Source organism: Nuphar pumila, chromosome 12 (assembly GCF_984573655.1).
Source record: "Nuphar pumila chromosome 12, dmNupPumi1.hap1.1, whole genome shotgun sequence".
NCBI classification, from domain to species: Eukaryota; Viridiplantae; Streptophyta; class Magnoliopsida; order Nymphaeales; family Nymphaeaceae; genus Nuphar; species Nuphar pumila.
The window spans coordinates 12088451-12105051 of record NC_143260.1 but is presented as its reverse complement, the minus strand read 5'-3'; the positions used below and the strand labels follow the sequence as shown (position 1 = coordinate 12105051).

The 16601-nt window shown below is 42.2% G+C and overlaps 1 protein-coding gene across 1 annotated transcript; it reads left to right on the top strand.

The window, feature by feature from the left end:
* The first annotated feature begins 2426 nt into the window (after positions 1-2426).
* LOC149820007 (GDSL esterase/lipase At5g45960-like) lies at positions 2427-16231 on the top strand. Its single transcript, XM_089981722.1, has 6 exons — positions 2427-2541; positions 5863-6042; positions 6359-6489; positions 8118-8351; positions 10810-11071; positions 16209-16231. The coding sequence occupies exons 1-6, from the start codon at positions 2427-2429 to the stop codon at positions 16229-16231; spliced, it is 945 nt and encodes a 314-aa protein (XP_089837848.1).
* Positions 16232-16601: the final 370 nt, after the last annotated feature.

Sequence of the window (16601 nt, the reverse complement as noted above, 5' to 3'; positions counted from 1 at the left end):
GTAAACGATCTGCGATCGCGGCAAAGGACTCACACATAACAGAATCGACGCTGAGTAGCTGGGCTTGGGAAAGCGCAAGCTTGAGCCGCCGAGCTGCATCGTCCACAGACAGACCCAAAAAGGATGAGAGTTGACCACTCATAGATGACGAACCCGCAATTGACGGATAGACCAAGTTTGGGGAGCCCTCCAGGCCTGCGAAGTCGCCCTCCCGAATGAAAGAGGAGGTGTTCAATGCAAACGGAGCCCTGCAATACCCGGCTAACAGAGGGGCACTTACCAAACTGATGGAGACCAGGCGAATCGGACAGACGATGCACTCGATGGAGATAGACGAAACCAAGACTGAAAGGCTATCAACCAGCTTGAAGAAAAAATACTGTCGGATCGGGACTCCGAAAGTAGGCGACCTGTGGGCCCGAGCAAGGAGAGAGTCCTCCAAGAGATGAGACCTCTTTCGCGAGAAAGGCCAAAGCTCAGATGCCCCATAGGTCGAAGCAAACGAAATATAGGATAATGCACCTGCCGAGAGGCATAGAGTATCCTTAGACGCCAAGGCGACACCTAACGGTTCCTGATCCCCAACAAGCTCGAAGAAATGATCCACCAACAGGATCCGCAACAACATAGCCCAAGACTTAGACCATCCGGGAAGCCACGACAGCCAACATCTTTCTGATCGAGGCCAAGATGCCTCGTCACACCTGCCATTCCACCTGAAAACCTGCCCCACTTCGAACAACGAGCCCAGAACGGAAGATACAACAGATGATGATGATGATGCCAGCAGACTCGCACCCCGAGGCTGCAAAAAGCCCCTTGCCGACACAGATGCACAAACACAGCCAAGGAGCCGCGGTGGCCCAAACCCCAACGCCCCCGAAGGAGAGCAAGATGACGACAACGGACGAAGAAAATCCCTGCTCACCCAAGAAGACCTCGCAACGTCGATAAAGGGCCCCACGCTATCCACCGATCTCTGTACAACTTGAAAACCGAGTGGCCAGCACGACCACCAAGACAAGGAGAGGCGAGATCTCGATAAATGAATCGGGGAGAGCCTGCTTGCCTCACATCTGGCCTTAACAACTCTTCGCACATCAAAAAGAGCGAAAGAAGAGAAATAGTACCTTCGTCGAACAGAAAAAGGAGAATAAATCGAAGGCACCCCAGAGCGCGCGACATGCATCCCCGATCTACGCCGAGGAGAGAAGGACGGATAAAACACAAGCACCCCAGAGCATGCCGCCTGCACCCCCGAGCATGTCGCAAGCACTCCCTGGCTGCAAAAGTCACCGGACGCAGAGCCCTCAGAGACGGTGGCAACACAATAGACAGGCGGGCCCGACACAGCAGAGCAGAAACTGTCCCGACCCAAGATGGCAGGCGAGCCACAAGTACGGTCACGACAAAGATGGTTGAGATTGAAATGCTTCCCTGCGAAAGACATCGGAGCAGCCGTTGACGGACGCATCGACACCCAAACGGAGCCGATCTTGAATCCCAAAAATGACGACGAAGGATCTTCCAAGATACCGATTTGGACCCAAGGCACGAATGAAGCTTTGCGAGGGCGATGCATACCTCGCGAAGAGGCTCGTCCGATGGAGGGAGGAGGGACTACCGCCCACGAGTGCCTGAGCACTGGGTGCTGCCGAGACTTAAACAACGAGGCACAATGGAGGCAAGCACGACGCCTGCGAAAGTTGAGCGAAAGGTAACCCGCGCACCACCAGTCACCCGGCTTCGCCTTTGATAGATGAGAACGAGAAAGCGTTTTTAGGAAAGACCGCTGCCAGGTAGCTTTCACCTCCTGCCAGCCCCGACCGACAATCGAGCTGGGCGGCCTACGAAAGAAAAACGGAGCCCAAAGAGTGGCGCCAACCGAGCATGCCTGAAGGGATTCCACCCTAACAGCTCTAAGGAATCACCCGACATCACGAGCCAGCAGTGATCCGGCGGTGAGACAGGACGCGAAGGCCTCCGATAAAGAGAAGACCACACGAAAAGATAAGCGAAAAGGCAGGGCAACAGAGGCACCTTGGCAACGAAGGGCGAAAGCGAGCCCCCAATCGTTCAAAGCCACTAGGATAGAGGATAAAGCATGTTGGTTGACCTGCAGGGAGTTGGAGGCTCCTAGGCCCCAGAAGAAGAGGGATGAGGGAGGCATGGGTCACACCCAAAAGACAGAGAGACGCGGATGGAGCTGGCGCTAAAAGCCTGCAGAAGCTAAGTTGGAGAAGGAACAGGGTGGGTGGGGTCACGAGTGGAACCTCACAGAGTGAGGAAGAGGTAGGGTGGGAATCAGGAGAGGAGGCCAAACCAAGAGGAGTCCGCCCTGCAATGGCAGATCAAAAGACAGCGAAGTAAGAGTGATCGTTCTTGGGTGGGTTGGGTCAGTGGTGGAGCCTCAAGGATAGAGGAACATGGTGGGTGGGGTCCAGGGCAGAGGCAGATGGGATCCTTCCGGCAGGCCATACCCGCAGTTGATAGTCGGTGGAGATCGGCAAAGTCACGAAGGCACCACAAAAGGGGATAAGGGTATTGGGAGGGACAGAGGAGAAGCCTTCGATGAGCAACAAAGAGGATGCATTCAAAGAGAGAGAGAGAGAGAGATAAAACATGGAGCATCAGCCTTCTACACCGCCGGGAACGCCCTCCCCATATGCGGCAACACCTTCCCCCTTTGCACTGACGAGTGCTTGCCCTCTGTTCCTGAGAGAGAGAGAGAGAGAGACGAAAAGCGATCAACATTACTTAAAAATGAGAGAGAGAGAGTAGGGATGGCAGTGGGGCGGGGGACAAGGTTTCCACCCCCGCCCCACCTCAAAATTTTATCCTCCACCCCCGCCCCGCCTCCGCGGCGGGGATGGATTTTATCCTCCACCCTCGCCTCCATCCCCGTTTCATACCCTTCATCCCCGGTCCAAACGGGGATGAGGTGGGGCGGAGCGGGGATATTGCAGGGAAAAGTGGTCGGGGCGGGGTTGGGGCGGGGATTAGGCGGGGATCATGGCGGGGACGGGGCGGGGCGGGGAAAAGTGCACGTCCACCCCCGCCCCGCCTCCGCGGCGGGGATGGATTTTATCCTCCACCCCCGCCTCCATCCCCGTTTCATACCCTTCATCCCCGGTCCAAACAGGGCGAGGCGGAGCGGGGCCCCGCTTTCCCCCGGTCCACTGCCATCCCTAAGAGAGAGAGAGAGAGAGAGAGAGATGAAAGTAATTCAACATTACCACTCATGAAGATCAACAAAATGTTGAACCCATGAACTGAACAAGAACAAAAGCCAAAACAAATAAAGAAAGCACAAGAGAAAAGAACATCAGACATATAAAATGGGCTCACGCCGGAGCCGCTTGCCCAGATTGCGACAAAGGATAGGTAGCATCAGCAGGAGGGAGTGGAAGATCACTAAGATGCATACGCAAGATCGCATAAACATCTACCAAGATTTTATGCACCAGGTTTTGAATGTTAACTGGAATATGACGAAAATGAGCATCGTATGAGATGGCGATGGTGGTGGTGTTGGTCTGGTAAAAAAGACTCAAAAGTTGCAGAGAGGTGTTTGGAGGTTAGAACAAGTGGAGTGAGCAACAGTGATACAGGGAGACATCTTGATATCTTAAGATGAATATATATATATATATATATAAAGAGAGAGAGAGAGAGAGAGAGAGAGAGAGAGCAAAGGGTTATACCAGCGAGAGAGGCACAATCAATGCCTGCTGCAAAAAACAGAGGATGGCAGCAGAGAGAGAGAGAGAGAGGTCACTCCTTCGTCCTTTTTAGCTTCGAGTATGGTCGTGCTTTTTCTTGGTAATTTCCCAAACATGCACTTAAGTTTCCAGCATATTTAAAGAAGGCAACCCATTTAATAAACGGGTCGTGTCGGGTTGTCCGTTTAATAAATGAGTCATATTCGTGTTTGCCACATCTGACCCGTTTAGTTTAATAAATGGGTCATGTTCGTGTTGAGGTATTCTGACCAACCAACCCATCGACCCGACCTGATTGCCACCCCGAGGACTAGGACTGGGTGATGGTGTCCTCAGCTCTCGGAGTTTTACTTTTACCTAAGCAGCAGGCCATCAAGTGAACCGACTCTCTATCAATGTTCCTCCGTCATAAAAAAAAGTACATGGTTATTTTTTTCTTAGCTAATCACTAGCCTACATAGTTTGTATGTAGCCGCCTCTTAATTGTCCGGAAAACTAAAAATAAATTGCTATTCTAACCTTTACCAGATTTAAATTGAGGGCCTGCAAAGAAAGTTCTGACGAGATATGATGGCAGTGTATAATTCTTGGGTGAAGGGATACGCATAACGGCTAAGTGCCATGGCTATTTGGCACAGGCAATCACATGACAGTATTTCATGGTGAAAAGATCAGGTGTAATATGATTGCACAAATATTTGTGCATTAAGCACCTTATCACCCTCCATCTTGGGACATGACCGTCAGTTGTGAAGCCCAAGGACTGATGGAGGGCAATCAGGTGCTTAATGCACAAATTTTGTGCCATGTGATTGCATCCGGACTCCCTTTCATGTGAGCCAGGATCTGGTGTCATCACATGGCACATTTTGGCCTTCATCTGTTTGTGGGCGCCATAACGGACAGACTGTCAGCCGAAGATGGAGGGCACCAGCTGGTGCAGCGGCACACTCAAAGTGTGTGTCATGTGATGCACCTGACCCTGGTTTATTTCATGTGGGGCCTGAACTATGTAGCTGCGAGCCCCATGCAATACTGTCATGTGATTAGCCGCTCCTTTGATCTCAAGGACTACTTTTCAGCTAGACCATTTTAAATAAAACAAAAGGACAACATGAAAATTTGGCATATTTTTCATCACTCACAACAGGAAGAAGTAGGAAACAACATAACCGAAGGTTAAATGCAAACTATTGGTCAATATTATTTTATGGGCCTGTTCGCAAATTGAAGGGTTTAAATGTAGACCTAACGAAATTCTAGTCTAGTTATTGGCACAATGTCAAGTTGACAACATTCTAAAATATGAATAGTCCATAATTAATATGTGAAAAGCAATCAATGCATCATCTTTTGCTTGACTGCTTGAGGAAATGCTGAGGACGATCCAAGAGTGGCCTTTTAATTTGTGCCAATGCAACAGTCCAATAAAATGCCATGATCCTAGACTGGCCCTTCTCGTTAGGGCTGGTAAAAGAACTGAGCAGCTCACAACTCGGCTCGGTTAGGCTTGTCCATAGCTCATCCATGTTAGTCAAATGGACTCCGCAAAAATATAAATGACCCAACTACAAACAATGGGTGTTCATCTCGATTGAGCTCATTTAGGCTCGTATAAAGAGTATATATATATATATATATGATATATGTGTAAAATATGCCATAAAAAGTGCCTTAAGATAGGTGGTTGGTTGCATGGCTGTCTTAGAGAAGGTTGAGGTTTGATTCTTGCAGTTGACATTTGCTTTAAAAAGCAATTAATCATTTATTTTAGACGAGCCTGCTCGATTTCGAACTCGGATCGCCTAGATCGGAGCATTAGCATGAGCCTGAGCTGGGTCCACTGGTAAACGAGCTAATCCATGGCATGTTCTTGATGGTGAATGAAAAGTGGAAAAAAAAATAGCCCGTATACAGGGTTGCTAGCACTTTCCTCGTCTTTGCAAAGGCATTCATAGGCTGTTGGATTTGCAAACATTTAATGCATTTGGTAACTCAATAAATAGAGGGACTGTTGAGAGAGAAAGTAGGCCTTCTTGCAAGATAGCTATGCTCATATCTTGCTTCCACATTTCTTCTCATTTCCATGTCCTCCTATTACTGCTAATGCATGGACTTCCCTTGTCACACTGTACGGCAGTTCCACGTCTGGCCAATGTCTCTGCATTCTTTGTGTTGGGTGACTCAAGTGCAGATACTGGCAATAACAACTACGTACCAACTGTATTAAGGAGCAATTTCCCACCATATGGAAGGGATTTTGTGAACCACAGGCCAACTGGAAGGTTTGCAAATGGAAAAGTTGGTGCTGATTTTCTTAGTAAGTTTTTTATTTGTTCTTGCATTTTATGCTCATATTTTTTATGTTGAAGTTTCCTGCCGAAGCCGGTAATCTCCGTGTGGCGTCACTGACACCCAAGCCCTTGCGGAGCTCGCCACTGAAAGGCACCCGCAGACCTGGTGGGAGTCGAACCTGAGAGGAAGGGGTCAGCACCTTCTCCCCAGGCCCGCTACCACTCAGGCAACCTAGGCAGGTGTATTTTATGCTCATATTTCAACCTAAAAAACAAATACATGAGCATAGTATGTTTGGTCTTTTTTTCCGTTTGAGTTTTTGTTGACCCTCTTATCTGCAGTTTCATACTTGGGACTCAAGGAAACTATTCCTCCTTACTTGGATCCCACACTTAGCGAGGATGAGTTGCTAACAGGAGTAAACTTTGCCTCTGCTGGTTCTGGATATGACCCCCTTACATCAGAGCTAAGTGTAAAGCTCTCTCTCTCTCCTTTTCTCTCTCTATAACTGTGGTTTCTTCTAATCCAGCGGATCCTGGTTGAGCTGGCTTTGTTGTTTGTTGCTATCTGTTTGTAGCTTCTTTTTCTTTAGCTTTTGTTTTTTCTATATTTTAGTTTTGTTTTCTATTTTGCTCGGTTCATGGTATATATATATATATATATATATATATATATATATATATATATATATATATATATATATATATATATATATATAGTGCACTACCTGGTGCTGCTAACAGAACCATTAGGATTAGATCAGGAACCTTTCAGACCTGAACAAATCCAGTTATTAAGTTTTTTTTGAATTATACGCCGTCGCGCTGACTTAGCCTGCCATACCTACAGTCGTCATGCCGGTGGCATAAAACTCAAGGGCTATGACCCCTGCGCCCGGATCCTATGTTGGGCGTCAGCTTGGTGCAGAGGGGTGATACCAATGAAAATCGAACCTTGACTGCCCGTCTAGCAGTAAGGCTCCACACCACTATGCCAAGCCCTCTTGGGGCAATCCCGTTATTAAGTTGTTTATGGGAATATTAAGGTAGAGCTGTCATGGGTCAGGTTTGTCTCAAGTACCCAACCCGAACCCGATATCCAGGTACTGGGTTGTTATTTGTGTCGAACCAAACACAACTCAGGTAAAATGTGGGTTGGGTTTGGCTTATGATTTTTGCCAGATATTTGACCTGACCCGGCTGACCCATCTTATATATTTTGGGTGTTTGGTTGCGCGTGAAAAATAGTCACTGACCATTTGTCTCGGGGCAAAAAGTTGGGGCTCCTTACAAAACATAAACATGGACTACTTTTTCCATATTTGCTTGTAAGGTGAGTTGAAAATCGGAAAAATTGTCCGGTAGACTATTTGTCAGTGCAATCAAACACACCCTTTATGTGAAAAAAATTCTACATACCTCTAAATTATGTGAGTGGAGTTGGGGATTCGATTTCTCGTTTGGTCATCGACCCGAAGCAGAAGCTGATTGTCAGTGCTTGTGTGTCGAATCAGAACAATCCACACTGTAAATTCGATTTAAACCAATGGATCATTAAATGAATTCCCAACAGTGTCCAATTTGAAGCTGAGAACCGGTACCTGCATTACATAAATATGGAAGAAAAGTTCCAGTCAGTGGCTTTATATCATAGAGCTGGGCGATTGGTCAGTCACAGTACAGTACACAGGCATGATAAGAATTGGACCATCACTGCGCGTATCGTCAGAGATTCGATACGCATGATCCTTGAATCGGTTATTTTTTGGCCGATACAGAACAGAACGATTCACTTGAGTATCAGTATCGGCCCATATAGCTGAATTGTTGGCCAAACGATTCAGGGCCAATACCGATACTGACAACATTGATATATAGAGCCGATGATAAGGATCATTCTATGAGACTTACCGCACTTTCTAGTTGGGATGGGTTCGGATATACAATTATTGATCTGAACACACATCTAAGACTCCTAGCTAATCTGTGTTTTAAATCCATCCCAACTAGCAAGAACCCAATAGATGCAAATGGTTTGGATCGGTAGATCCAAATACATAGGTGTGTGTGTGTGTGAATTGACAGACGTGCATTGTTGTAGGGTGTGATTCCTGTATACCAGCAACTTGAGTACATGGAAGAATACATCTCCAGAATAGAAAAGATTGTGGGAAAGCAAAGTGCTGCAAAGCTTATAAAAGACTCGGTGGTGATGGTCATTGCTGGGGCTAACGACTTCATTGCAAACTACTATGTGCTGCCTCTTAGGAGTCTAAGCTTCAGTGTGGAGGAATACCAAGATTTTGTACTGGACTTGCTTGGCCAGTGCCTTAGGGTAAGTGCATGTGTGTGATGCATACCAAACATTGTTGCTGTTATTATTATTATTTATTTATCACACCTAGAAACCCAGGCTCGGGTATCTGCTAGATCTTAGATCAATCCTTCAATAAGTAAAACCCTGTGGCTATAGACGTTGCTGTTATTATTGCATGTTAAAAGTTGCATTTAATTTTACTGAGCAATGATAGCCAACTAGCTCAGACTTGAATGGTCACAACAACCCTATGCTGAAGGCATATAGGTGCAACTTACACCCGTAACTAATATGCAGTCCTGGGAGTATAGGTAAAGGTAAATGCAAAGACTGAATCAACCACATGTATGATGTACGTAGGGGTGTCAAAGGGTTTGGTTTGGACTCAGGTGGAACCAGACTTGGCCTCTATTTTTGGATATGGTATCGGGTCTGGACCCAAGTCTAATCAGACCCACCATAAGAGAAACCATATCCGGGCTAGATAAGAACTACATGAACCATACCTGGGTGACATACCCGGTAAAACAAATTTTTTTATCATTTTTTTATTAACAAATTTGCAAGTCTTAATCCGAACTACTCCGGTCAGGCCTGGGTCTGGTATAAAATTTCACAAACTATACCCGGGTCCATGTACTAATCGGACCTTTGAGTCAGGACCCAGGTCTTAATCGAGCCTTCTTATTTATCATCATACCAGGACCCTCTAGGGTTTGGTCCGGGTAAACCCGACCCGTTGACACCCCTACATGTGTGCAACCAAAGTGGTTGTTAGGTAATTAACAATGAGGACTTATGAGATTTCTGAAGTACACTGCAACCTCATGAGTGTCTGCAAGAAAATTTATTTAGAACCATAATGCATGGACATGATCTTGTTTGCATGGATCTAGCGAGAAGTATTGTTCGCCCCTTTTTAAGAGGGGGGCAGTATAGTGAGCACCCTTTTTCTAATAGGGGGCAGTATAGTGTTCTCCCTGATTGGGCAGATATAAAGTGTTCAGACCCGAACACTGGATCTGCTCCGAGATCTAGTTACCAAATGCCAAATCAAATCAGGGGTGTCAGCTGATCAGGTAAGACCCTATCCCAACTAGTATCGGATCCCATACAATCTTGATTTGATAAAAAAACAAAGAAGTCTATCACCTGGGACTCTGCTTGTCTGGTAGGTGTCTGCCTAACCCCAGCTTGCCTTTCATAAAAGAAAAAACATAAAGAAGTCTGATTAAAATTTCAGGTCGAACCCATGGACTTCAATTAGTATACGGTGTTAGGTATGGTTTATGAAATTTGATATTAGGCCTTGTTCTAACCTGAATTCCTATTATTATCTACACTTTGTGAATGTAAAAAGCATAAAAAAATACTGAGATTGGCTGCTAATTAGAAAATATGTCAAATTTGGCTAATTGATTTTTTTTATGATTTTGCCCTTTTGTCATCTGAAAAATTAGGCACCTTGGTTTAAACCACTTTTCTATGTTCTTGCCAGAAGAAATGAAATGAAGTGCATTGTTTGGAAAAATCAGCTGACATATAAGTTCTCTTCACAATCTTGAACGCACCTATGCCTCCTATTGGATCGATTCTAACTTACACTTATGATTTTCAGTTCAACAGCTCCATACTTTCATTAGTACCAAATGTTTATATATCCTGCTAGTAACTATAACATAGGGATAGTTCAATCCAGGCTCATGTCTTGTCCCTTATAATTATATAATATTCTTAAGAAGAAACTGCATAGAGATAGCATGCCTTGTAAGCTTTTAGGTGTGTCCATGTGACATAGGATCATGATAGCAGTTGAATCACGCTCTTACTTGAGCTTCTAACTCACCTTTATAAAGATTCACAGTTCAATAGGACTATAATTTGGGTCTCATCTGTATTAGGGTTGTCGATGGTTCAGCTTTGACACAGACTCGACCCTTAGGGTCAGGGTTTGGTGACAAAAAAGGTCAGATTAGAATCCGGGTTGGACCCAAAGGGTCCGATTAGTATATGGAGCCAGGTATGGTTTGTAAAATTTCATACCAGACTTGGTTCCGACCTGAGTTTCAATTAAGATCTGTGATTTTTTAATGTAAAAGAAATAAAGAATATTATTTTACAGGGGTATGGTCCGGGTCTGGTTAATGTAATCCTTATATGACCCAAGTATGGTTTTTCTTATGGTAGATCCGATCAGACCTAAGTCCAGACCAAGTACCCAGACCTCAAAATCAGATCCAAGTTCTACCCCACCTGGGTCTGAACCAGATCCGACCCGTTAACACCCTAAATCTGTATCCTAAGCTCAGCCTTATAGAAACAGAGTTCTGCACCCCACTTGTACTGGCCCACTTTTCTTGCCACAATGGATTTTCTCCTAAAAGCTGGATCATACCAAATATTAAAAAAACTTGGTTTTTGCACTTTGTAAAATTTTTGCAATCAATATTGATATGGAAAACATCATATGTTGCAGAGATTGCGTGATCTTGGAGTGGGAAGAATGGTGGTCACAGGGCTTCCCCCAATGGGCTGCTTGCCGGCAGAGATAGTTCTACATGGGGATGGCATCAGTCAAGCTTGCATCGAGAGCATCAATCTGGTAGCAATTCAGTACAACACTAAGCTGCAATCCATGTTGGGGAGGATGGCCCAAAAGGAACTAGCTGGTGCAAAGATTGCTTACGGAGATGTTTACAGCCAGTTCCTTGAGTTGGTTGAAAATCCTGGCAAATACGGTCAGCTTTCCAAACGATATATATATATATATATATATATATATATATATATATATATATATATATATATATATATATATATATATATATATATATATATATTTGTGCTTAACATTAGATGAATTCAACCATGTTAAAATGAATAAAATATTATTAAAAATGGCAATTTTGAAAATATATGGTTACATTTTTAGGTCAAAAAGGTAAATTTGATAAATTGATAAAGTTATTTTTTTGAAAAAGGTGTTTGATTTTCAAAGGTAAAATGGCGAAGCATTTCCAAGAGTATTATTCTTTTAAAAGTATTTTAATCATTTTTATAAGATTGAATCCATCTAATATTAAGCACAGCTAGTTTAACGATAGATTAACCCATATATATATATATATATATATATATATATATATATATATATATATATATATATATTGATGCAAACATGCTAAATGGATTTTTTGGTTTTTTCGGATGTTTTCTCGTGATTCTTACCATATGGATGTCTTCCACATGGTTAATTTGCTAGGAATCAAAACCTGGATAATGTGTTTTGATGAAAAAATGATATTTGGAGCCTAAAAAATTCATGCTGTTGATCTTTAATTAGAACCTTATAAAAACCCACCCTTGTGTCGGAGTCAAATGTCTCAAGTGCTGTCCCTATATAGTCAAGTACATAGATCACATTTGTACAGTTAGGATTTAAAAAAAAAAAAAAAACCTAAAACCCCATCAGTGATTTTTTTTTCAATAATGAGGAAAAACCATTGTTATGGTTCAGACATCCCATACACGGTGCACATTGTTGGTTCATGACTACATGAACAAGATTCCCCTGATTGTGTTTTGTTTAGTGTGCTTGGAATATATATATATATATATATATATATATATATATATATATATATATATACAGTATGTTTTATTCATATAATTGCACTGATGGATGGATTTTTCCACATTTTAAAAAATGATGCAGGTTTTCAGGAGTCGAGGAGAGGATGTTGTGGATCTGGTCTTTTTGAAATAGGCCCTTTATGCAATTTAATGTCTCCCACTTGCCCTGATGCATCACCATATGTATTTTGGGATTCCATTCATTGCACCTCAAAGGCAGCTCAGCTCCTATCAGACTCTATGTTTCAGACGTTCCTCCATGTATTGCGATAGAAAATCAAATCACCCATGAAATTGAGAATTTGATCCATCTTCCAAGTATTTGTTGGATTCAATAACGTATAAATAGGATTCTTGTGACAACTACTCAGGAAATGGAAAAAAAAAAATCAAAATACTTTAATATTGAAACCCAAAGTTGTTTTGAGCTGCATGTGATATTGATGCAGGAGCGGTCTGCATGACATTGGGGTTCAAGGGATCCATTTGGATCTAGTTTTTCTTATTTAGATTTGGTTTTTTATTTTTATGTTGTAGATCTATCTCAGATCCAATTAAGAATTAAGAGTTTACCCTATAAATACTCATTATAGAAATTGTTAGAGGATAGTTGGATGATTGAACCTTGGATGATTGAACCCTTATATTTTCTCTAAATTTTCTGTATTTGTAATTGATATTTTTCATTATTCCGTTTTCCAAAGCTTTCTTTCATAAAAGTAGGCGTAACTTAGTCTTGTTACCGTAAATTTGACCTCGGATTTACATAAGATATATAGCTAATTGGAAGACCGAAAAATGATAGCCATGGCACTTAGGGATGTGAACGGTTTGGATTCGGATTGGATGTGGCCAACACCATATTCAACTAATAGGGCGTTGGCTAAACAAATTCAAACTCAGATTCAGATTTGGATGGTGAAGATCTCATACTAGATCTGCTCTTTACACGTAAATGGATTCGGATGTCTGCCAAATTTGGATATTTGTTTCGGTAGATAGAATTCAAAACCATATCGGCATCCAATTATGATCAGATATGGTTTTGGCTCACCAAATGTGACTAAATGGAACCGAATTTAGTGGAATATGGTTTTCAATTCATCATTGATTTCATCCAAATTTTGAATAATAGTTCCATTGCCCTATTATCATTTATAACTAAAAAGTTCCATTTGTTTCAATTTATTTCAACATCATAAAACCACCCACGGTTAAATCATCGGGGGGTGGGGGGAGGAATTTAAAAAAAAAAGGGATAAAGGAGACGGTTACCAATTTGGGGGAACCACCAGTGAGGGCTATAAAAACCCTCACCCACCACCGATCGAGCAAAGAAAAAAAAATCGAGAGGAGAGCGAAAGAGAAAAAATGGGTTGCTGGGAGAGGAGGAGCTTACCAGAAATTCGACCGACGATGCAGGTAAGGTTCTTCCCCTTCTTTCTTTTTTCGATTGAACAGAGGGTCAACAAACATGGATGGCGACGGGTTGCAGGTGCAGAAAAAAATAGGGAAAATCAAGGCTGTTGAGAGGGGGGGGGGGGGGACCGGCCGATCGGCCAGTGCTTGTGGTTGGTCCCTCTGCAACAAAGAGAAATAGAGAGAGGGCCAGCTCTGGCGGCCGGCCCCCTCTATGTTTGAGAAGAGGAAAGACGAAAGGGACAATACCCCTTTTGCCTTTTTTTTTATTATTTATATGGGACGAGACCGAACATGGTAAGAAAAAAAAATATCAAGTCAAACCGGTTCAGATTTAGTCAGTTCAAACCGAACTAGTTCAAATTGAGTCAGCTTAGACCGAACCGGTTTGAACCAAACCGGTTTGAACCAAACCGGTTTAGACCGAACTAGCCTCAATCAAACCAGTTCAGACCGACTCAGTCAAACCAAATCGGTCTGTGTGTGAACCAAGGGTCTCAATTCTCAGCTTGGATCCGGTCTGATCAGGATCAGACTAAATCTAGATCCAGTTTGATCTAGTTAGTTTGGATCGATCCAAATGAAACTGAATCTAGATAGATCTGGGTCTGGATCTTGTCTAACCGATCTAGATCCAGAAGAGAACTTGATCTGGTTTGGATGAGTATTTGATCCAAATCAAAAGTGAGTTTGGATCTAGTCTGGCAATTCTGAATCCAAATCAAAAGTGAGTTTAGATGATTAGGATCCAACTTATAATTGGATGGACTAGTTCTGAATCCAGATCAAAAGTAGGTTTGGATTGTGTCTGACAGTTTTTTATTCAGATCATAAATGGATCTAGATCCAGTTTGTGATTAAATTTTAAAATTTGAGAATAATTGTTTAAATGACCAAAGTATCCTTGTATGTATACCCAAGATCCATTTAGGTAAAATGGCCAAAACTTTACACTCTTAAGTCAAAATTGAGTGAGGTTTGGTGTGTTAGACTCGTAAATCTTTTTGTTGGTTCTGATCAAATCAAGAGCATAAAAATCAAGGTCTGATGAGTTAACTCGAGAGGGGTATTTTGATAATTTTGTCAAAACATAAAAAGTTATGTGTATTGATATGAGCGTGCATGTGTGATGATTAGATAATACTATTAGAGCCTCTTGAGACTCGATTGCGTCTAGAGCATATCATTCATATTCGAGGTAAAGGATTTTATAAGTAATTTTAGTTGTGAAAAAACTTTCTTGCATTGCATGTTATTGTTGATGTTGTGTATTAGCATGATTAGAAAGATAGCTTTTGAGTGTTAACATGATATGCATAAAATAATCATGCATAAAATTATGATATGATTGCATACACATGTTAGTCGTGATATGTCATGCATGTTAGAAATATATTATTTTTGTATTATCATATCTATATTAAAATTTAAAAATAACATGCATTGTGATTAGACTTGAGTCTCTTTATTCTAGTCATGTCATGTGATTTTTATATTGAGATTAACATACATAACTCCTTAAATCTTGAAAGTGGTGACCTGTGAAAAAGGTTATCTGGTTCACAGTCAAAGTACAACCACCATGAAGAGTGGGTTGTCAGTGATTTAACGATATAAAAACTCTATATTATTGCGTGTTTAATATGAGAAAAATATGAACCCTAATGTCATTATAAGATTGAGAGTGAGATTTGTCATGATCATTTCATGATATTACTCATAAGAGGACGAGTAAAACACGAGCTTGAGAATATAGTTCAATGCAATGAGCTTAAAATATGACTTAAGGTTATATTCACACAGTGTTTAAGACTTTAGATAACTATAGATGGTTGAAAGTCATCATGGTTAGGATATAACATGAACCATGTCGAGATTAAGATTAATCATGACCTCCCAGCTAGCTACTGGTAGAGTCTCATTTTTGTTTCACTGTAGTGCCTGGTGGTTTGGAGATCACTGGGAGTATATGATTCATAGTCTGGCCAACATGTAGAATTGGAGTGTTCTGCGCGAGTTGCTACGCCCATAGAGAGTCATGACCAGTATAACCGACTTACTGTTTTAGTTTGGTTTGAGTGAGCATTTGAGAAAGTCAAATGGGGGATAATTAAAACATACAAACTTATGTGGTGTGTCAAAAACTAAACTCAGACTAGGAGCACAGAGTCTCACTACAGTTGTAAGTTAAAGTTTTTATTTGCTTATAATTATTTTTTACTAGGTTGTAGACTCACTCCCTATATAATTACAACTATCGGTTTTTTAAGCACACTAGTACACGCAGGACGTACTCCTACTTCAGCAGAGTACTCAATAGTTTTATTTTTTTTTGTCATTGAACATTCATGTACTTATTATTTTCTTATGTTATGAATGATGAACTTTGTGAAAGAAAGTGAGTTATTAGAAAAAAAAAATTAGCTATATTTTCTCTATGTAAACTTTGTATGTTTTCTCTCTGAAAAGTAATATCAACCGAACTCGAACTCTCGATGTCTCAAATTAGAATGTTACGTCTATAACTTTTAAAACCTTGCCCACATAGACTCACACACCGAGCTAGGTGGGCCGGCTTAAGGCATTCAAGTTGAAGGAAGTCAAATGATCGATACTTGGTGTACATGTCAGTTGTCTTAGGGGTCGGGATGCTACTTTCCCCAAGACAAAGGATGCTACTTTCCCTTTAGAGAGGCATATAAGAGGTAAAGTGCTTCCCCATGGAGAGGTGTGAACTCATTTTAATAGAAAATTTGTTTTTTTGCATTTATTATAGGGGCTCACCACATTTTCTTATGAAGATGTTTGTTTCACTCTTGACAGGAAAGAGGACCACTTTAGTGTGAAAGGGAATGCAATTTACATCAAAGAGCATGAAACAAATGCCCTCTTAAAGTTTAAGCGGCAAGGTTTTAACTACTTGGAGTTAGGGGTGGGAATCAGGTCGGGTTGGCGTGTCGGGTCAGCGGGTCAACATAACTCAACACGAACCTGACCCGTTTATTAAACGGGTCAGCTATGGCAAACATGAACCCAACCCATTTACTAAACGGGTAATCCGACACGACACGGTTAACCCGTTTAATAAACAGGTCGGGTCGGGTAAACGGGTTGGCGGGTTAGCGGGCGGGTTGGCGGGTCGGGTTTGGGTAACCAGGTTGACCCGCCCGCCTAACTACTCCCCCCAACCAAAACCCTAACCCCTAGGGAGAGTGA